Source organism: Chiloscyllium punctatum, chromosome 12, assembly GCF_047496795.1.
Source record: "Chiloscyllium punctatum isolate Juve2018m chromosome 12, sChiPun1.3, whole genome shotgun sequence".
In the NCBI taxonomy this organism is placed as follows: Eukaryota; Metazoa; Chordata; class Chondrichthyes; order Orectolobiformes; family Hemiscylliidae; genus Chiloscyllium; species Chiloscyllium punctatum.
Genome location: NC_092750.1, coordinates 60,076,729 through 60,099,234, shown reverse-complemented (window position 1 = coordinate 60,099,234; position 22,506 = coordinate 60,076,729). Strand labels below are relative to the sequence as shown.

General features: G+C 39.9%; 1 protein-coding gene across 4 annotated transcripts in view; it reads right to left on the bottom strand.

Annotated features, from left to right (window-relative positions):
• Positions 1 to 22,506, bottom strand: part of LOC140483870 (metabotropic glutamate receptor 7-like) — a 751,467-nt gene that overhangs the window by 336,973 nt on the left and 391,988 nt on the right. For all 4 annotated transcript variants that reach the window (XM_072582653.1, XM_072582651.1, XM_072582650.1 and 1 more), the window contains exon 5: positions 14,954 to 15,091. In XM_072582653.1, coding sequence (XP_072438754.1) covers positions 14,954 to 15,091 — 138 coding nt within the window. The remainder of the gene's footprint in view (positions 1 to 14,953; positions 15,092 to 22,506) is intronic.

Below are 22,506 nucleotides of genomic sequence, written 5' to 3'. Positions count from 1 at the left end.
GTGGCTTACTGATTTGTTATCTCTGTAGTGGCATCCATGCAACAGAGAGACATCAACACAGAAACATCAATTACTTTAATTGCTAAAAGACAGAGCAAAAGCCAAAGCAGCAGTGACTGTTCATTCCAGTAGCCATGGAAAACAGTGATGCATCGAAGGGGAAATTTACAACCTTGCAGTCGTTTCAGACTGCTTAAGCAAAGAGAAGTAGGACTGTATGGTATTTCTGTCTTTAAAGAACTGGTAAATCAATTAGTCATGCATGACATCGTCATGCACATTGTTTTAGTGCAGATTGCCACTTTATCAGTAGAAACGTTGTTGCAAGATCAACAAATCAAAAGAATGGAATTTAATGAGCAACTTTCAATGAAAAGCTTCAGACAAATTTCATTTTCTTGGAAGTTTCATTTTAACAATCAGACCAAACATAATTTAAATAGGAATTAAGCATAGTATGCATTACATTTTGTAGCTTCAAGATTCTGATCGTCATCAGGTGGTATTCTAGCCGCTTTTCTTCAAAGATTTACCCAACAATTCCAAAAGCCATATAACACAGAAATAGAACCTTCAGTCCAAACAGTCCATGTCGACCATAATCCCAAGGTAAACGCGGAACACCCTGCCTGCCCTTGGTGCATGTCCCTCCAAATATTTCTTTCATGTTTATATCTAGATGTCTGTTAAACTTTGTAACTGTACCTACACTCATCACTTCCTCTGGCAGTCCAGACCACACACAAACCAGTCTGTGTAACAAAATTGCCCCTCATATCTTTTTTAACATCTTTATCCTCTCATCTTAAAAAATTTGTGTCCTAGTTTTGAAATCTCCTCCCGAGGGAAAAGACACCTGCCATTCATCATATCTATACCACTCATTATTTTTATAAACCTCTATAAGGTCACCACTCAACTTCCTCCGCTCCAGTGAACAACATCCCAAACAATCCAGCTTCTCCTTATAAATCAAACCTTCCATTCCCAGCAACATCCTGGTAAATCTCTTTTGTACCCTCTACAGCTTAATAATATCCTTCCTATAACAGGCGACCAGAACTGGATACAATACTCCAGAGAGGCCCCACCATCAACATAACATCCCAATTCCTATACTCAAAAGTCTGAGCAATGAAGGCAAGCACGCTAAGTGCCTTCTTAACCGCCCTATCTTTCTATGATGCAAATTTCAAAGAATTACCTACCTGAACCCTGAGGTCTCCCCATCCTGCAATACTACCCAAGGCCCCACTATTAAATGCATAAGCCCTGCTTATTTATTTTATCAGAATGCAATATCTCACATTTATCCAAATTAAACTCCATCTGCTACTCTTCAGCTCATTGACCCAATTGATCAACATCTCTTTGTAATCTTAGATAACCATCTCCATTGTCCACTGTACCACCAATGTTGGTGTCACCCTCAAACTTATTAACCATGCTTTCTATATTCTAATCTAAATTTATATAATTTACAGATAAAAGTGGACCCAGAACCAACTCCTGTGGAACACCGCTGGTCACAGGCCTCCAGTCTGAAAAACAACCTACTCACATCTAACAGCAACTCTATTCAATCTGAATTTCATGGGTGTGATCTTCAGCAAAATGGCACATTTTCTGTAGAACTTCCTCACCTCGACTAGTGGGAATCTCAATGGCATAGATCCATTTGTACTACTCTATATGAATGGAATTGAACTGAATTTATTGCCGTGTGTACCAAAGCACAGTGAAAAGCTTTGTCTTGTGAGCAATACAGGCAGATCACATAGTTAAGCAGCATAGATAAGTAAATAATAGGTAAGCAGCAGCAAAAACAAAAACACAGGTATAGGTAAATGTGAAGAGTTTGAGAGTCCATTCGGTATTCTAACAACAGTAAGGTAGAAATGGTTTCGAAACCGGCTGGTGTGTGTGTTGAGGCTTCTGTACATTCTCCCCAATGGTACAGGTTGTAGAGAAACATTGCCAGGGTGGGATGGATCTTTAAGAATACTGGTGGCCTTTCCTTGACAGCGGGTCTGGTAGATGGATTCTATAGATGGGAGGTTGGCCTTTGTGATTGTCCAGGCCAAGTTCACCACTCTCTGTAACCGTCTCCGATCTTGACTAGTACAGTTGCCATACCAGGTGGTGATACATCCAGACAGAATGCTCTCAATGGCGCACTTATAGAAGTTAGCAAGGGTATTCCCCGTCATGCCAAATTTCCTCAGCTGCCTGAGGAAGAGGCATTGTTGGGCCTTTGTAACCAGTGTGTTCACATGAAAAGTCCAAGAAAGCTTGTTGTTGATGACCACTCTCAGGAGCTTGACACTCTCCACTCGTTCCACCTCCGTGCTGTTAATGTGTAGGGGGGCATGATTAACATCCCGCCGAAAGTTAACAATGAGTTCCGTGGTTTTGCCGGCATTGAGAGCTAAAACTTCAGTGGCAACCCTGTGCATTTTATGGTCAAATGTGGTCAGGCAATCACCTCAATTAACAGTTAAAAACCGCACAACACCAGATGAGCATTTGTGACTTTTGTTTTTTCATTCTGTCTACCCCAGTACCTCCTCACCATTTCAAACAACAGAAGCAACTACAACTACCTTGAATTTACATATTACCATCTCCAAGTCACATGGAGTTAAACCTGCCTGCAGCAGACTACTGGATGACACGACCTCAAATGGTTCTGTTTCTTTATCTGCTTTTACCCAGATTTAATTTAAGGTGTGAACAATAAATACAAACTTTGAAGCAAGAGTCAGTGCACCTAACAAAATATTTATCACGTCATTTGTTCAGACAACAGTTCGCATATGCTCCCCAACTTAATCTCAAATCACAGATTCCATCACAACACAAAATGAGGGAATTTAGTGAAGAACATCTAAGTGAAAAATAAATTTAATTAAAAACGTGCTCCGTTAAAGTGCTAGAAATGTACGGATAGATGGACTGTGATGTCCAATGGAAGTGCAAGTCTCTCAAGTTATCCAATGTTATTGCGTGATAAGTGAACAAACTAATGTTAATGAGTGAGAATTAGCTTTGTTAGTTGAAATTAGACTGCAGATATATTTTGTAAGCGGAGACAGCCAACAGGTTTGATCACCAATTGATCATCTGTAACAATATTTACAAGGATAGTTATAGAGTCATAATTTGTGTGGAAGCCCATGGCTGAACTTGATCTGTTACAAGGCCAATATTTTGCACCCCAGGTCTTTGAGCTCTCAACACTCAGGTTGAAGAACTAATGAAGCTACAGAGACATGATGTACTGGTGAATACTGATCACAACAATTGGGCAACAACCCACAGTAATAGTGTCCAGGTGAGACAAAACCATGAGACTTCACCAGGTCTACAAAGGCACAATCAGACAACTGATAACAGGCAGTAACCACTATTGATCTCAAGATTTTGTAAGCAGATATTCACAAAGCTGGATTTGTCTCTTAAGTACAGCTCAATGTGGATAAAGCAAATCAATAGTACCAAATGATGAGCAAGGGCTTATACTCCAATGGACAGTGACTCTCTAGTGTGACATTTCTCCAAAAGGCTTCCAAACTACAATTGATACAATTTTATCAAGGAGTGCTGCATCGCATACACAGAATGACGTGTTCATCGTGATTAGGCCAGAGGAAGAGAATCTCAATTGGAGACTGAAATGGAGCCAGTGACAAGTAGGCCCCTAATGCAATCCAAAGTAGCACCTTGGTCTAGAAATCCATCAAAATTGGCCAAATAGATGGTTAAGCACAAGACAGAGGCTATTGTCAATGTAGCAATGCCAAAATACATGTCTAAGCTTTGATTTCTTTTTTAGGCATAAACCAATCCTACTTGCAATTTCTGCTTGAGTTTTAACGTGGTGCTAGCTCCATTACATGAGTAATTGAAGAAACATGTGAAAAGGGAATGGAATGATGCCTAATAGGTATTTATGACATATATAAGAGAGTTTGACCAGTGGTGCACTTCACCTTCATTTGGACACAAGTATTGGTGTTGGGCAGTGATCAGTCATATTGATGACAGCCAAGAAGCCTATAGCATTCTCATTGTGTATTACTATCAGGAACAAACACAATGATATTACACAATGAAGTGCTATGTGCTTCTCATATACAGTACAGACAAAAAAAGGATGATATACAGATAAAAAAGGAAGCAATAGGATCATTTTCAGAATCAAAAAGTTTCAAAAGTTTTTGTTGGGTAGAAATTTCACATTAGTAACAGATCATAAACTTGTTTTAACTATTCAGGGGCAAATTTCTGAAATATCAACAATGGTAATGTCAAGGAGCAGCAATGGGCTGTACTTCTCTCTCAGTACAACTGGAATATTATACATCACAGATGAAAAGAAAACATTTTTGCAAATGCACGGTTGTGTTTACTGCGTAAGGATCGAGATAGAATTTCAGAGTAAAGAATCAGCCAGTTCAGACAGATGAGGAGGAAATTCATCTCACTGAGGGTAACGATACTATGGCATTCTTCACCATAGACATCTGTCAAGCTTGGGTCATTGATCACACTCAAGGCTAAGATAGACAGGTTTCTAATCAGTAAGAGAATCAAGGTGTTATGGAATAAACAGGAAAGTGAGTTGAGAATTATCATATCAGCCATAATCTCATTGAATGTCAGAGCAGATTTGCTGGGATAAATGGCCTACGTTTGCTCTTACATCTTATTGTCTGATATAAGTTTGTAAAGGTACAATCTTCACAACAGTAGTAGCAGATGATAATTTTCCAAACTGAAACTATGGCTAAATCCAAGAAAGCCTCAATATTGAAATGACATTGAATGGTTGAACAGAGTTTGACCATCCTACAGACAAAGAACTAGAATAATCATAATGAGTGGTCATGTGAACATGGCTGCACAATGTGGGGTCACAAATGCTGGGAGTAGTTCTTTGCGAGATAGGATCTGGCAGAACATCGTGCTGACCACTCATTCTGAACATCAATAGCCTGATCTTGTCAGTGATTTATAATCAGTCAGTCATAAGCAAACGTAATGTTAGCCAAAACCGTGCAAGCAAGCCATCAAATATCGTCTGCAATTGTGGTCATGGTGGAGTCATTGAGAGGTCACGAGAGTGCCTGTGAAATGGAAAACACTGGTTCTTTGGATTATCAATATGCACCAAGGAAGTGGATCAAAGTGTCTGACATCAAAACACCAACGGACAATGAACAAACTTCATTTTTAGTGGTTATGGCATACTCAAGGGACTTTCCCCAGTGAGGGGTGAAATAAATCATGAGTCTGATCCATTTGATCATGCATTCATGTCAGAGTCTGAAACAACTCAGATTTTGACGTCATAAGTGCAAGTTTCCAAGAAGCTAACAATCTGTGCACACGACTGAAGTCAAATAGCCCAAATTCTGGCTCCATGTCAAAACCTAAAAGGACAATCATAGGAATATAAAAACACAGAAAATAGGAGAGGCCATTTGGCCTTTTGAGTGCTCCACCATCCAATACAATCCTGCCTAACCAATACGGTCCCCCGTTTCCACTTTCTCTCCATATCCTTTGATCCCTTCAGCCCTAAGAACTATATCTATCTCCTTGAAAACATTCAATATTTTTGTCTCAACCACTTTCTGTAGCTGAGAATTCCACTGGCTCAACACACTTTGGATAGAGAAATTTCTCCTCTTTCACAGTCCTAAATGGTCCGCCCATCAGGAAGGCTTTACAACTCAATTACTAAACTCAATTTGAAGGTGTATTTTCAAGGAAAAGTAAAATAATCATGACAAGCGTGCATATATATAGATTTGTGAATAATAGTTGAAGCAGGAAATAGAGTCGATAAAGTGTGGCGATGGAAAAAGTACAGGAGGTCAGGCAGCATCGGAGGAGCAAAAGAATCAACATTTCAAAAGGAAATAGTTCATTAAAGAAACCATTTTCTTTAAAGAATCAGTGTAGTGTAATGTATTGATATATTATGAGCCTGTGCAGTCCACAATGATTTCTATCTTTCTCTGCAAGCCCTACGTTGGAGCAACCAATATCTCCAGGAACCCAAAAGGCCAAAGTTCCTAGATAATCTCTGACAACAGGTCCCAATTGGTCCCTAATCAAGGAAACCAGGTAAACCTGGTGGGGTTGACCTAGGAAATAGACAGGCCAGCTAGCCGCACAAAATTCACATGAGATTATACTCCTCCATATCTTCTCCGCCTAGAGCCTAAAATTCTGTCCTCAATTTCCATTTTCTTGCTTCATCAAATCTTCCAACAGCCAGCTTAAGCAGCAAATGAAAGAAAACATTAACACAGGATCTCCTAATTTTGTATTCAGACACCAGCAATTCAACTGAAATTAAATTATTCCAGAGTTTCTTTCAAGCTTGGTTGGTGGGGGGGGGGGGGGGGGGGGGGTGAGTAAATCATATTGCTAACTAGGAGTATCCAAATATGACATGAACTTTACTAACCCCTAACAGCAAAAGGTTGGCAGAGGTAACTTTCCTACACTTTTTTTTAAATAGTCTGTTTGTGAAGGCAATGGAAAAGTTCAAGGAGGAACTGTATGATCTCTAAAGAGTGTCTTATCACATGTTCATTTCAAAATCATTCAACTAATTTTGGCTTTACCGCTGAAGGACAATTGAATGGAACTAAGGGTGAACTAAATGAATATGGATGGGGGGAGAAAGTAATGCAACTCCTACTAAATGAGAAAATAGAAAAGCATCTGGAAATCAAAACGTATCCGTGAATAGTCAGCAGGATTTCAAAAAAGGCATGTCTTGCTGACTCAATTCCATTTAATTCTGTGAAGAGGTTCGAGAGAGATCACATCAGGATTCATTTAAAAACAAAACCCTTGCATAAGGTGCCACATAACAAAACAATAAATAAATTCAGAGCATGCAATGTCAAGAGGTAACTACAGGATGGATGCATAGGTACAAGACAGAAAGTAGGGACTCGGTAATAAGCATAGCCATTCAAGATATCAGAACATGGAATGAGGGAGTCCACATGGATAGTGCTGGGACCACAAATTATGTCGATAGTCCCAAACTTTAGAATCAAAAACCGATTATATAAATTTGCAAACTATACATAATGCAGTGCTTTCTATGTAACAAACAAGAAAACATTTCTCCATAGACCTGCGTTACTTCATCATTTGGAAACTGCCCTTCCCTAAAGGTTGTCCTTACGTAGATGGCTCACATTTACATTTTGCTCTGCTGCGTCTTGAGCCAGCTTGCACAGTGGACAATCATGTTTTGTATCCATTTTGTACTGTGTAAGCCAGCAGTCAAAGCATGTTGTAAGAGTCACCCAACAAGCAGTTTCAAATAATGGCTACATTTGACTGTTTCAAAGTATCAGTAGCATTCAATGCTGCCTTAGAACAAGGGTGTAGGGCTTACTAGATCTCTAATAAGTCACTCAGAACGGTTCATGAGTTAGTCTGTCAATAGGTGCCAAGAGACATCCAGGGAGTTAGATGTTGCATCAGTGTTAGTGTTAGGGCAGAAGGAAATCCTTGAGAGCTGTGGGGGGTCTTGGATGAAACTATCTGCTGTTGATTGTAAAGGAAGCCCATAAGCAGTGTTTGCTTTGTGCAGCCGAGCAGGATCAGAGTTCTTAGAAATTCAGAGCAATTCTACTTCAACAAAATCAGGTGTCTGTAAAGATCTTAAATGGTGGCTGTGAGTACGTGCTGGAGTGCATTAACCAGGATCCAGAGCAGCACAGTCCTGACCAGGAGAGTGAACTACCAGAATGTGAGGCACCATTGAGGTGGTCAATGATGATATGGGAGCTTTGAGGAAGCTCGAAAGCTAGGTCTTTGAAAGAGAAAAAAAACCAGAATTATTTGTAAAGCTTTCAAGAGATATAATGATACGTGGGGCCCCTCAGTGACTGTGAAGTTGCTGAAGAATCAGTGGGACTTGCATTGACTGCATTCTCCTATTTGATGTGCTTTGTGGGGTGTTTGGTCACAGTTTGCCAGTATTCCAAATGTTTTTCAGATTATTCTGGATACTAGAAGATAGATTCTGTGTGTTAGAACATAAATCATGTATTCTAATTTTGAACAGTAAATTTTTTATTATTTGTTCAAATTAGTGGAATCTTGCAGCACCATCCTCTGAGCAAGTACCTAGCTCTTGTACTTTGGTAACTAAGCAAAAATTGCTGGTATTGAGCTAGATTATAAACGAAGTGCATCCATCTGGTCTGGGTTCATAAGATTGATTTCCACAACACTCCCAACTATTGTATTCCACAATATTTCCACCTCACAACAACATTTGAAACAAAAGGCCTCATTTTCCCTTGCTTGTGAGTAACACAATTGCAGTTATTCTAGTCACATGGAAACGAGGCAGCCACAAAGTGCCCTTCCCATGCTTGCTCTCTTTTCTCGGAGAGGAGGCATATTCAGAAAGATGCCTGAAAGAAATTGATATTTCAGGTGGCTTACTCAGAATGTAAAATGAAAACAGCAAACAACAAGGAGCCGAATAAAGGATTGCTTTCCTCTCTTGGTCACAAAGATTGCACAGATTTTGGAAGGCAGACAGTGGGCCTTCCAAAACTTGGAAATGCTAGTTGGTCCAGGGCAAGCCAAGTGAAACATTAGCCAAGGAAGGAGAAAAATCCTTGCTGTGTCAATAATTCTCCAGTTCAGGAATTTTTCACGATTATCAATTAAAATGGTCAAACCTCTTCAACAGATACAAGGAAACTTAGTATATTACAAGCTCATCTAAAACTTTGCACATCAGGAGATGCAACTTCTAACAACTGAGATCTTTTGCTGATGCATTTTTGACCAACTGTGAAAGCAATTGACTTTCACCTTGATGAATGCTATTATGTGAATCCAAATTCTCTATTAGCATATCAAACAGGTGCGCAGCATCTTCACAATTAATTTAGGATGAGTTCCAGATGGAATTCTGTCAGAATCAATCCAATTTGAGTTGATCCTGACCCATCCTGAATTGATTTAATTTCTGTTCTGCTTTGGGATCAATTCCAACTGTTAACCTCGTCAATGCTGTTGCTATCTATTTTATTGCAGAGAGCTTTTATTTTTAATTCATTCCCAACTGAAATTTTATTAACACATGAGAATGGGCAGCTTCCTGTTAATCCAGGAAGGGGTCCTACCATGTTCAGAACACCCAAGAATATAAGAACGATAGTCTTGCATATTATGGAACTTTCATGACATGAACTCACACCAAATTGCTTCCTAGCCAGCAGAGATTTATGTAATTACATTGTAGACAATGCCTAACAGCTATTTTGTACAGAGTAAGGCATGACACAACACAAATTAGCTAAGTGGCCACTTAATCTGATGGGCAATAGTGCCCTCCAACTTTTCAAAGGAATAAAGAATAGGATTGAACCCACCAAATACAAAATCCCACATAGTCACAGTACCCAGAAAATAATAAAAACTGGTTTGTGTCAAAAAGTACAGCTATTTGAATATAAAATATCCTAACGAATTACCATCAAATGTATGCCAGGCAATGCCATGGTCCTAAGGGAATTCCAGCAAAGTCATGGAAGGGGGGGGGAGCAGCTAAGGGGCAGAGATCCACATGTAGGTTTTACAAAGCCATAGCTTAAATCCACAATGCTGGAATACTTGGAGGTGATAGATGAACCACACTCATTCATTTGTACTTGCTGACACGAAGCGGAGACTTTCTACAGTGGAATAAGGATGCAATGAGTTAACATGGCTGTTATTTCCAAATCTATTCCACCCCTGACTTTCTGCCCCAGGGATTGACAAAATGCTTAACTTAGTAGATGTTTACATCTTGGGTTAATTGAGATCAGAGTGGGCTTTGGAGTCCACTGAAACTGATTTCAAATCAGGAATAACTTATTGGTCACCCATTTATGTCACACTTTCAGCAAATGGCTATTTTGCTTAATAGAACATGAAAATATCGAAAGGAGGGAGCTTCATGGAATGAAGCAGAATGTTCTCCTCATTTTAGTTTGGTTAAGTGGTTTTCTTTTAATTCACTCATGGGGGTCACTGGCTGGCATTCTTGAACCGCTGAAGACCATGTTCTGTTGGTTGACCCACAATTCCATTAGGGAAGGATTCCAGGATTTCAACCCAGTGACAGTAATGGAACAATGACATATTTCCAACTCAGGGTGGTGAGTGGCTTGCAGGGAGTGTGGGGGGGGGGACGGGGGACGAGGGGGGGCGGTGTTGGGAGTGGACTTGTAGGTGGTGGTATTTCAATGAATCTGCTATACTTACTGTGCCAGGTGGACATGATTGTGGGATTGGAATGTTGCTGTCTAAGGATCTTTGGTGATTTTTGGCAATGGATAGTATACACAGCTTTGCTGAGCATTGGTGGTGCAAGGAGTGGATGTGGTGCCAGTCAACTGGACTGCTTTGTCCTGGATGATGTCAAGCTTAGAGTGTTGTTGGAGCTGCACCCACCTATGCAAGTTGGGAGAATTTTCTTGATTTGTGCCGTGTACACAGGCTTTGGGGAGTCTGGAGGTGAGCTACTCGCCTCAATATTCCTTGCCTCTGACTTGCTACTGCTGAGTCCAGTTCAGTTTCTGGTCAATGATAGCCTCTGGGATGATGATAGTTGGAGACTCAGTGATGGTGGTGTCTCTTATTGGAGATGATCATTAGATGGCCTTTTTTGCTGCAAATGTTACTTGCTACCTATCAGCACTAAGTCTGGATATTGTCCACATCTTGTTGCTTTTGGACATAAAGAACATAGACATGGACTGCTTCAGTATCTCAGGAGTTGCAAATGGTGCTGAACATTGTGCAATCATTGACTAACATCACCACTTCTGGTCTTATGACGGAGGGAAGGTTATTGATGAAGCAGCTGAAGATGGTTGGCCCTAGGGCACTACCCTGAGGAACTCCTGCAGAGATGCCCTGGTGCGGAGATGACTGACTTACACCATCCTCTTGTGGACCAGGTATGACTCCAACCAGTGGTGAGTTTGCCTCCGACGCGTGCTGATGCCACACTTGGCCGAATGTAGCCTTAATGTCAAGGGCTGTCACTCTTATCTCTCCTCTGGAATTCAGCTCTTCTATCCATGTTTGATCAAAGGTTATAATGAGCTCAGGAGCTGAAACCAAACTTAATGTTACTGAGCAGATACTAGTTGATGACACTGTTAATACTACTTGATAGAATTTGTCATCAACAGTGCTATCACCGACGATCAAGAGTAGTCTGATGCAGTGTTAATTGGCTGGATCGGATTTATAGAGTCAAAAAGAGATGTACAGCAGGGAAACAGACCCTTCGGTCCAACCCGTCCATGCTGACCAGATATCCCAACCCAATCTAGTCTTACCTGCCAGCACCTGGCCCATATCCCTCGAAACCCTTCAGATTCATATACCCATCCACATGCCTTCTAAATGTTGCAATTGTACCAGCCTCCACCTCTGGCAGCTCATTCCATACACATACCACCCACTGTGTGAAAAAGTTGCACCTTAGGTCTCTTTTACCTCTTTCCCCTCTCACCCTAAACCTATGCCCTCTAGTTCTGGACTCCCCCACTCCAGGGAAAAGACTTTGTCTCTTTATCCTATTCATGCCCCTCATGATTTGCCCTGTTATACGTGTACAGAACATACCGGGCAGTTTTCCACATTGTCAGGTACAGAGTTTCAATCCTTTGCAGAATCCAGCAGCTGTTTTAAATATCACGTGGAGTGAACCTAATTGGCTGAAGACTGTCGTCTGGCATTATCTCCAAGAAATATTGGAGATAATAGCAGGTAGTTTGAAAAGGAAGTTATAATAGACCATTTGGGTGAGAAATCAAAAATTCCTGTGAGCTTTCAAAGTCTAATGCATTTTTTTGGACCTGGCTCCAGCCTTCAGGATGTAGCAGTCACCAGCAAATTGGGTTCCAAGACTGGTCACATCAGAGCTAGCCTAACCTTTCCCACCTCACTCAACAGCTATTCACCTGAGTTCACTTAACTGTTCACCCAATTCAAGAAGCGGGTGAATGATTATGCGTAATCATTTCTAATGACAGCTGCTAATACTGCAATTCTATCGTCAACATTGAGTCAATTACAGAGAAAAAAATGGATCCTTGGGAGCCACTCAATTCATTAAAGCAGTGATTGCATTCTCTGCAAATTTGTCTGAGAGGCTAGAAGGACAACTTATATAGAAAATGAAAATACGTTGACTTAAGTTGATAGGATACAATTTATTAAAGTTGAGTTGAAAGTGTAAATGTAATAAGGAAAAAACAACTTCAATTTCTTTCCCTTAAATCAGCCAGTAATACATGCATCTAAATATCTTGCAAATGCCTTATGAGTAAAAGGCTTATTGAACAGTTCCATAATCTCCTTAAGGCAGTGAACACAAGGACTATATATACACAATAAGCAAATTTGTTGGGGGAGAAATGAAGACTCCAAGAGGAAGGAATTGACCTTATGTCACACCTTACCAGTCCCCCATGCCCCCATGGTCACCAAATTAACTTTGAACTTCTATTACTGTTTATAGACAGGGGAATATGGCCACTATTAGGCCCCATAAACAGCAAAAAGATAAATCAAAGAATAGTTGCAGGAAGACAGAGCACAGAAGACATTCATTCGATCTGTCAAAGACATGCTAGTTCTCTGCGAGAACAAGTCAGTAGATCCCACTCCCTTTTCCTCAGAGCATTGCAAATGACTAGTTAGTCACTTCTGTTTTTAAGATTATTTTGTACATTGTTGACAAGGGAATAAAAATGTTGCCTTTTTATCTGCCTGAGCTATTATATCAAATAGTGTAACTGCTATCTGTAGATCTATGATCAGCTTTCTTTCCATACTCTTCTCTCCACACTATGCACTCTCCATCCATTCCCATCAGCTTTCAAATCAAAATATATGAAAAAGTATTCTGATCTCTAACTTACTTCATATATAGAACATTCTTATTGCAGTTTAAGTTTTCTGAAAACGCTGCATAGACTCCTACAACAAGAAAGTGAACATTCGACCCATCATGCTGCTTGGTACAGTTTCTATATTCCACATTCTCTACCCGAAGCCATCCCAATTAATCCAAGACTCATCAAGGTTCTTTAATGGGAAGAAGTATTATTTGCTGTTCCATGTCTTATTTTCTTCCACACTCTTTTGTACTGCAAAATCAAAACATTCATTGGCTTAGAAAATAATGTGGACCATTTATTCAACCTGCAGTTGTAGATTCCCTTTCCATCAGAGCGAATTCAACATTCAGCAATTAGGTTGGGGGGTTAGATCTTCAAATTGACCCAAAAGCCAAACTTCAACCATCCAAATTGAGCAAACAAAATCTTCCCAGGTTCTGCTATGAGCCACACTGGTGCATTTTTATTATTAGCAAAGTATTTTATCTAAATCTACTTTTTTTAGAAGGACAGTAGAGGAGCACTTTGGAGAAAATGTGCCTTCTTGTCTTTCCCACCTTGCTCAGTGTCTAATGGGTATATCCTCCACAGATATCAGGACCAGCAAGGGAAAGAAATATCCGTACATTCGTAAATGAATATCCATGCAAATGACAGTGAGATCCCATGTCAAATAACCAAACAACTCATTTTACGATGCCACAGTGGAGCAATCACAGTGGTATTCTCTTTAATTAAACTGTGACTAGATTCATCACAGAATTAAACCAAACTTGTGGTGAAGTAGAAAGCTCTCTCTCTCATGCAGACTCTTTGGCAAAGCATTATATCAAGTACAAAATTTGGTTTCAGATTTGGTTCTTCAGCCATGCTGCTATCTGATCTCAACTGGCAGCTTTTGCTTGGGGTAGGGTGTTGACACCAATCCTCTTTTCTACACTGGTTTTAAAGGTTGGTTCAGTTAACTGTGGCCCAGGATGAATCACTTGTGAGGCTTAACAAGAATTAGTGCTTGTCTCAACAGCAATACACAATAATAAATACTAGTTACACTAACTCTTAGACATAATTATTAAGACAATCCAGAGTCAGGGATGACATCCCCATTGGGATTGTGAATTCTCCATTCAATGCTACATGACTTGAGCTTTGCTGGAGCCTAATGCAACCTCCAATATCAACCGTTTCAGAACCTTCTACAACGTCAGCAAGGTAATGTTAAAAGGCATTGCATTTTTGTTGTAGGCTCTGATAGCAAACAAAAAAAGGCTACATTCTAGTTTTCTAGGGTGCAAAGTTTGCTGGAAGGTACACCCCGAGGTGAGGAATGAAACTAGCTCAGCTGTCCTGCTCGGTGAGTGACCTCACCTCTGTGCCTAGCTGCAGCCATAGAAGAGTGATCCCACGTTTGAGATACCAAGAGGAACTAGTGGAACCAAATTCTGTTGCATTGCAGCACATCCAACAAAAGGAGGGTAAAAAACTAGCCAAAATAGAATCCCATCAGCTTGAACTATGCTGCTTTCTGCGGTGAAGATCAAACCATCCTATCAATTTTCATGTTTAATACTTTGGTAAATCAAATTCAGAAAGTGTTCCTAATATCTAATCTTGTACGTCAAGTGACAAGTGACTACACTCAGTTGCAGAGTAATTCATTCATTTCCGCAGCCAATTTATTACACATCAATAATAATGACGCATCTATTGTATTAAAAGTCAGAATGAAATCAATTTTCTGCTTTTGTGAGAATGTTAAACTTCAATATGCAGAATGTTTACATTATTAATAGTTGAAAGACAAAATGGAAGCTGTCACCTCATAAAATATGAAAGAATAAAATCAGTCTGACTGTTACATTACACCACACTTTCCATTGTCTGCACAATTTGATCAAATTTCATTACTGACATTATATCTAAATTGCTGCTGTAGTGAGACCTACTTGGAAGAGTTAATGCTAACAAAGGACAAAAAGAAAGATAACCTGTGCATTTCTTTGCTGTGTCTTTTTTCGATCCTGTTCGAGTCACTTGACAGTCAAAGTTCTCTTCCCAAAACTCTGCAAACCAGACATTTCTTCGATTATTCTCCAAAGTCCGACTTGTGAAATAAGTGTCAAAACCTAGTGGGAAAGAGAACACAGATCATGTCTAGATTCATTGAGTAAGAGAGTCATACAGCACTGAAACAAATCCTTCTATCCAACTTGTTCATGCTGACCAAGTTTCCCAAACTAAACTAGTCCCACTTGCCTGCATTTGAGCTATATCTCTCTAAGTTGAGTGTGTGCTGCTGGAAAGGCATTGCAAGTCAGGCAGCATCAGAGGAGCAGGAAAATCGACGTTTTGGGCAAAAGCCCTTCACCACTTTCTCCTAAATCTCTCTAAACCTTTTCTATTGAGGTACCTGTCCAAATGTCTTTTGGATATTGTAAATGTAGCTACATCCAACAATTCCTCTGGCAGCTCAATTCACACATGAATCACACTCTGTGTGAAAGGTTTGCCCTTGGGTCCCTTTTAAACCTTTCTCCTCTCACCTTGAAAATATGCCCTTCCAATATACCTCTGCTATTCACCTTACCTCTGCACTTCGTGATTTTATAAACCTCTGAGGCCATCCCTCAACCTCCTAGGCTCCACTGAAAATATCCCAGCCTATCCTTAAACTCAAACCCTCCATTATTAAATTGGAGAGGGTTCAGAAAAGACTTTGCAGAATGTTGCCAATAATATCCTTCCTGTAACAGGGTAACCAGAACTGGACACAGTACTTCAAAAGTGGCCTCGCCAATGTCCTGTACAACCTCAACATGACGGCCCAACTTCTATACTCAATTGTCTGAGCAATGAAGGTAAATGTGCTAAAATCTTCTCAACCACCAGATTTCCTTTCCAGATTTGAATTGTATTGGATTAGCTTTATTGCCCCAGGTACTCACATGAAAAGTTTACAAGTCACCATTTAGGGCTCCATTTTAGCTACCAAAGTACCTAGGTCCAAATTCTTAAGTCCAAATTCTTAGGGTATGAAAAATTAGATAAATAATGAAATAAAAGATCCAGCAATAACTGAGTAAATATAGAGAAGAGTTCAGAATAACAGACTGTGCCAGGCTTCACCTTGAGGCTGGGAATCAAGGTGATGAACCACTACTGTTAGGAAGAAGGAAACCAGGCAGGAGTGGGTACTGCAGATGCTGGAGATTAGAGTCAAGATTAACGTGGTGCTGGAAAAGCACAGCAGGTCAGGCAACATCTGAGGAACAGGAAAATCGACATTTTAGGCAAAAGCCCTTTATCAGGAATAAGGAAACTCCCAGTGCTGTTCCAAAGTGAGTTCCAGGAGTTTGAATTGGCAGCAGTAAAAAACAATAAGCAATATATTTCCAAGTCAGAATGATGCATGACTCAGAGGTGAATTTGCAGGCGGTGGTGGGAGTGGTGGATATGGTAAACGTAGCTCTAAGAGATTGTCCAGGTTATGGTTATGGAAAGGGCTGTTGAAAGAGGCTTGGTGAGTTTCTGCATTGCATCTTACGGATGGTACTATCTGCTGACAATGTGCACTGGAAATGAAAGGAGTGAATATTGAATGTGCTGGATGGGATGCTAATTAACCAGGCTGTTTTGTCCTGTATGGCATGTGAAGCTGCTTGAGACCTGTTGGACTGGCATTTATCCAGGCAATTGGAGGGTATTCCATTGCATTCCTGATTTGTTTCTTGTTAACAGTGGCAATACCTTTGGGAGACAGGTGATGAGTTACTTGCTGCAAAAGTCAATGTTTAACCCGCTCTTGTTGCCAGTGTTTGTGTGGTTGGTTCACTTCAGTTTCTGACCAATGATAATCGTGAGAATTTTGATCATGGTGAATTCAATGAATTCACTATAATAGACTGGGGCTTTTTTCCCTGTAGCGGAGGTGAAGGGGGGACCTTATAAAATCAAAAAGGGGCATAGAAAGAGTTTTCCTCGGGTAGGGGAATCCAAAACTAGTGAAAGAAAAAATATATAAAAAGGACCTGAGGGATAAATTTTTCATGCAGAGCCTGGAATGCGTATGACATGAGCTGCCAGAGGAAGTGGGTGAGGCTGTACAATTACCATGTTTAAAAGGAATCTGATGGGTATATGAATAGGAAGTGTTTACAGGGATATGGGCCAAACACTGCGAAACAGGATTAAGTCAGTTTAGGATATCTGGTCAGCACAGATGAGTTGGACCAAGGGGTCTGCATCCATGCAGTATAACTCCATGACTCTACAACAGTCTTTTGCTAAAGCAGAAAACTAAATTAAGCAGCAAACAAAGAAAAGTTAACACAATCAATACAACCCCTTAGCCTTGTTGTCACATAATACCTTGTTCCAGCAAAGAAATTCCAGCCAAATGAATCACGGTCAGGAAGTCCTTGCATTTCTGGATAAGTGGTATTGAAGGTAATTCCAGATGCTATGACTTAGAGACATTTTTGCTTTCATGTTCTCTATCATATTCACGTAAACAGTGACGGTTTGGGTGGATAACGCAACATCCTTACGGAGCCCAGTTTTTAACTAACCATGAGCACAGAGCACCGTGATATTCACTAAAACATAGAAATAGGAAACACACAAACCAATCACCCAAATTAAAGAATGTGTTCATCTTCAACACTGCTAAATCATTCTATTAAAGGAGGGTATAGAGGACATGAAAATTTTTTTTTCAAAGACTTTAAAAAAATTGAGCATCTGTATTTTCTGTTTATTGTAGTCAATGTTTTCTGGTGTACTTTTTGAATAGATTCAATTTTGATGGAACTTACAGCACAGGAGAAACCTTTAGCACAAGGATAGGAGGAGAGAAATATCACATTGATATTGCACAATAATCAGGACATTGCAAAATGTGTTTCTACAACCAAAGACATACTCAAATCAAACTCATATCAGACCCAACTTGTTGATCCATACATTTACCAGGGATCTCATCTCTTTGTTTTGTATGGAACTCTTACCACATGTGGCGTGTCACCAGTAAATGGCTGTTGTAATAAATAAAACTCTTTGTAATTCTGCATGTGTGTATTCCACAGTAAGCAACTGAAATGTGTGTGTTAGATAAAATGTCAAAGACTGTATTACAAATGAGCAATGATTAGCGCAATCTTAGTCATTCCCTCTAACAACATTGTATTTAGCAAAATCACCCACAGGAGAAGTGTACACACACAGACCAGTCATAGTTGGGTTTCCAGAAACAAAATTGACATTGACCTCTTGGCTGGAACCAGGGTCAGGATGTGGGAAGAGGGAGGTGGTGGTGAGATCAATTATTTCTTACATTCTAAGAGGCTATAAGACAAGCGGTTATTATAACTCAATGCATTATATCAATTCAGTCATAATCTCAGTGGACAATAACTGAAATGTTATACTATATGTTGCATTTGGAAATTTTTCTGGTGCTCAAGAAATTTACTTGGGAAAACTTCATGTGTTCTTTTCTAGATTGGCAGTCTTTTTCTTTGCTGACATTCTAAACGTATTTAAGTTGAACACTATAGGAGAATCTAGAACTATGGGGGTCACTGTTTAAAAATGAGAGGTTGTCCTTTTGTAAAAGGAATGTTGTGACACTTTATTTTCACCAAAGCTGAACAGTCCTTGGCACCATCTTCCTGAAAATGTGGTGGAAGCAGAGTATTTTAAGAAAGTGGTGGATAGATTATTGATAAGGCAAGGGGGTTGGAAAGTTACAAGGATAGGGTGGGAAATGTGGATTTGAGATTACAATCAAATCAGCTGTAATTTTATTTAATAGCACAGCAAGCAAGCAGGCTTCAGAGGCTGAACGGCCTCCACCTGTTTCTTGATCACATGTGCATATACCATCATCACATACAGAGATCCATGCTTACCGTGTATAGGTGCACACAATTAGCTGAGCAATTCATTATCCGCATATGTACTCCTACACTCAAAGTTAAATTTTAAACTTGAATTAGCTCTGTGCAAGTGAACAGCCATGGAAGTACAAATGTCTTGTTATTTTCCCTTTCTAATATATCCTAAATCTTTCACATTTTGATCTGCTTGAGGCTGATCTAATCTCCGACATTCTAGCTAAGGCCCTGGGTTCCAGTTCCCTGCTGAATGATAACTCACTGCGACCACACACCAAACCAATCCAGGCAGCATTTGAGAGTGAGCGTTTACATTTTCCTTCTTTTCCCCAGTTTCATGTAGTCTCCTGACAATTTACACTCCTTAACCACTCTCTCTGGTATGTTGCCCACATTCTCATGATTCAGCTGTGAACCTTACTGAACAATGAAAGGAGGTTATTTGCCTCATTGCTCAGACTCGCACCAACAAGGGTTAGTGAAAAGCAAATACGATTCAGACACTGATTTCAATCCCTACCATCTTACCAGGGATGTTGAGGCCAATTGCAGTGTCCATACAGTCACCCGCTCTGGATCAGCTCACTCAGCACAGACCAAGAATTGAAGCTGAACTGCTTTCCATCCTTTTTCTGCCACTTACGGCATATACTCAGTCATTCAGGGAAATTGCTGCCGTGAGTTGTCAATCTTGTAAAAACCCTAAACAACTTTTTAAAGCAGTTCGCAAACAGCCAATGTTATTAACTGGACCACCTGAGAATTACTTGGGCAGCAGAAGCAAATCTTTTCCACTATTTTATTCTGTTGCTTTTAAAGCTATTTTCACAGTCCCTGCTCATGATTCTTCATGCCAAAGAGAAATAAATTGTACTTTGCCTGTCTTAACATATCTGCTGCTGCATGCACTACTGCAGTGATGTAGAGAGAATGACAAGCAAGAAATGGAAACAGAGTCCTATCATTTCATAATCTATGAGAGATATTGACAGAGCCTTCAATTTACTGAGGAAAATCAAAGCCATTTCAACAGTGATATACAATAACTAAACAACTCAAGCTGTGATGATTTGATATCCAACCTGTGTTATAAATGTGATTTTACAAGAAAAGAAATTGATGCTATTGATTGTTCTCAATTGATAAGCATTGCCAGGCTGCCATTTTGGCAATGGACTCCATTATAAAAACATTATGATGCTCAGGTAAATTTTATTTTCTTAAAAAGCTTACGATTATTTTGATGGAAACTGTTTATCTCAGCGATAACTTCAGATCTAAAGGTTCAAACATTTATGGCACTTTTCAAATTATCTTTATTGGTATTTCATTTCATGAATATCAATATTCACAACGCACATTGTAAGAATGAATTGCATTTATATAGCTCGCTTCAATGTAATAAAATACCAGTAGGTGCCTTACAGGGACATTACAAAGCATTGGCTGCTATTGAACTGCAGATGCTTAAGCGACCACAAATATCTAAAAACTAGGTCAATGTGAAATATTTTAAGGAGCATTTTAAAAGATTTAAAAAAGATAACAAAGGAATGAGGATTGGGGGGAGGAAACTGGACATTTGGGTGCAGACAAGCAAAAGCATGACCAGTAATTGGGCAGAATTTAAATCTGCAAACTCGAAGAGGCCAGAATTAGAAGAATGCAGATATGACAACAAGAGAGAAGAAAGAAGCCATTTGACTCATCTTTGAAACAATTACCTCATTCATCCAACCCAATCACAGATTCCACTCAGTTCAAACCCCATAGGGCTTCCAAAAGCTCTCTTTACAAATATTCACCATTCCTTAGTATTAGTGCTCCGAATTCCTACAATCCCTACATGCAATGCATTCAAGATCATAACAACTTACTGAACTAAGAAAAAAGAAGCCTACACTCAATGCTGAATAGCCTACCAGCATTCCTGCCTTGTGTTCTCTGGTTAATGATCGCCCTACCACTGGAAACAGTTTCTGTCCATTTAGTCTCATCAAAAGACTTCAATAAATTGAATACCTCAATTAAATTTCCCATGAACCTTCAAATAAAAGCAAAATACAGCAGATGATGGAAATCTGAATTAAAAAGAAAAAAGTGTTGAAGAAACCTAACTAGTCTGGCAACCTCTGTGGAGAGAGAAACAGAATTAACGTTCCAAGTACAGTATGACTCTCCTTCTGAACAAAATGGAGTTGGAAAGTGGTGGTTTTTATGCAGTTGACAGAGGGGCAGGAGGAGCAAGTAGATCAGATTGTGAGTGCACCCAAAGCAAAAGACAAAGGCGATGGTTATGGTGAGATAGCTGTGTACAAGAGGGGGTAATATACTGGCATCGATCGAGGTTTGATTAAAGGAAGCTAAACTGAACAAATATAAATGGGTTATTCTCAGATTAGTAAATGTGACTAGTCAGGTCCCCAGAGATGCTATACTTGGGAGTCAGATATTCATAATCTAAATCAATGATTTCAATGTAAAATATGTAACATGACAAATGGGTACCAAAGTTAATGTCATTACATTTAGGCAGATGACACACAACTGAGTGGGAATGTGTGTCCTTTAGAATAATGCAAAGAGGCTTTAAAGGCACTTGGACAGTCTGAGTGACCAGTCAATAATATGATGCTGGAACATAACATAGGTAAGTGGGAGATTATCAACTTTGGTAGTAGCAAAGGAGGTCAGAGTATTTTGTAACTGGTGAGAGATCGGCTTTATGTCTCAAGGAACCTAGATATTCTTATTCATAAATTACTGATAAAGAATATTCAGGAGCAACAAAGAATTAGGAGAGTAAACAGTATGACTGCCTTTCTTAAAAAAAAAGAGTTAAGATGCTCTGCTTCATTCCATAGTGCCTTGGTTGAAGCAGACAAGTTTGTTCTCCTTTCTCTAGGAAGAATACACTGGCCATTGATGAAGTGCAGTGGACTAGTTCCTGGGATGGTCAGACTATGTTATGAGCAGTGACTGAGGAGACTGGTCTATAGTCTGTAGAGTTCAGGAAAACAATCTTCACAAAATTCTTAAAGGAGTAAATAAGAGAGATGCAGAAGGGTTGTTTTCTCTGGCTGGGAGGTCTCAGTGGTTAGCACTGCTGCCTCACAGCGCCAGGGTCCCAGGTTCGATTCCAGCCTTGGGCGACTGTATGTGTGGAGTTTGCACATTCTCCCCGTGTCTGCGTGGGTTTCCTCCGGGTGCTCCGGTTTCCTCCCACAGTCACAAAGATGTGCAGGTCAGGTGAACTGGCCATGCTAAATTGCCCGTAGTGTTAGGTAAGGGGTAAATGTAGGGGTATGGGTGGGTTGCGCTTCGGCGGGGCGGTGTGGACTTGTTGGGCCGAAGGGCCTGTTTCCACACTGTAAGTAATCTAATCTAATCTAATACAGAACCAGGGGAAAAAAAGTCTTGGAATAAAGGGTAAGCTATTTAGGATGGAAAAGAGGAGGAATCTCCTCATTCAGAATGTTATAAATCTTTGGAATTCTATAACCCAGAGGTGAGTGGTCAAGACAGAAATGAGTAGAATGAGTAGATTCTTAGATGCTTATGACATCAACAGGTATGGGGATAATGGCGGGAGATGGGGGGGGGGGGGGGTGCGCATTGAGGTACATGGTCAATGGTAATAGAAAATG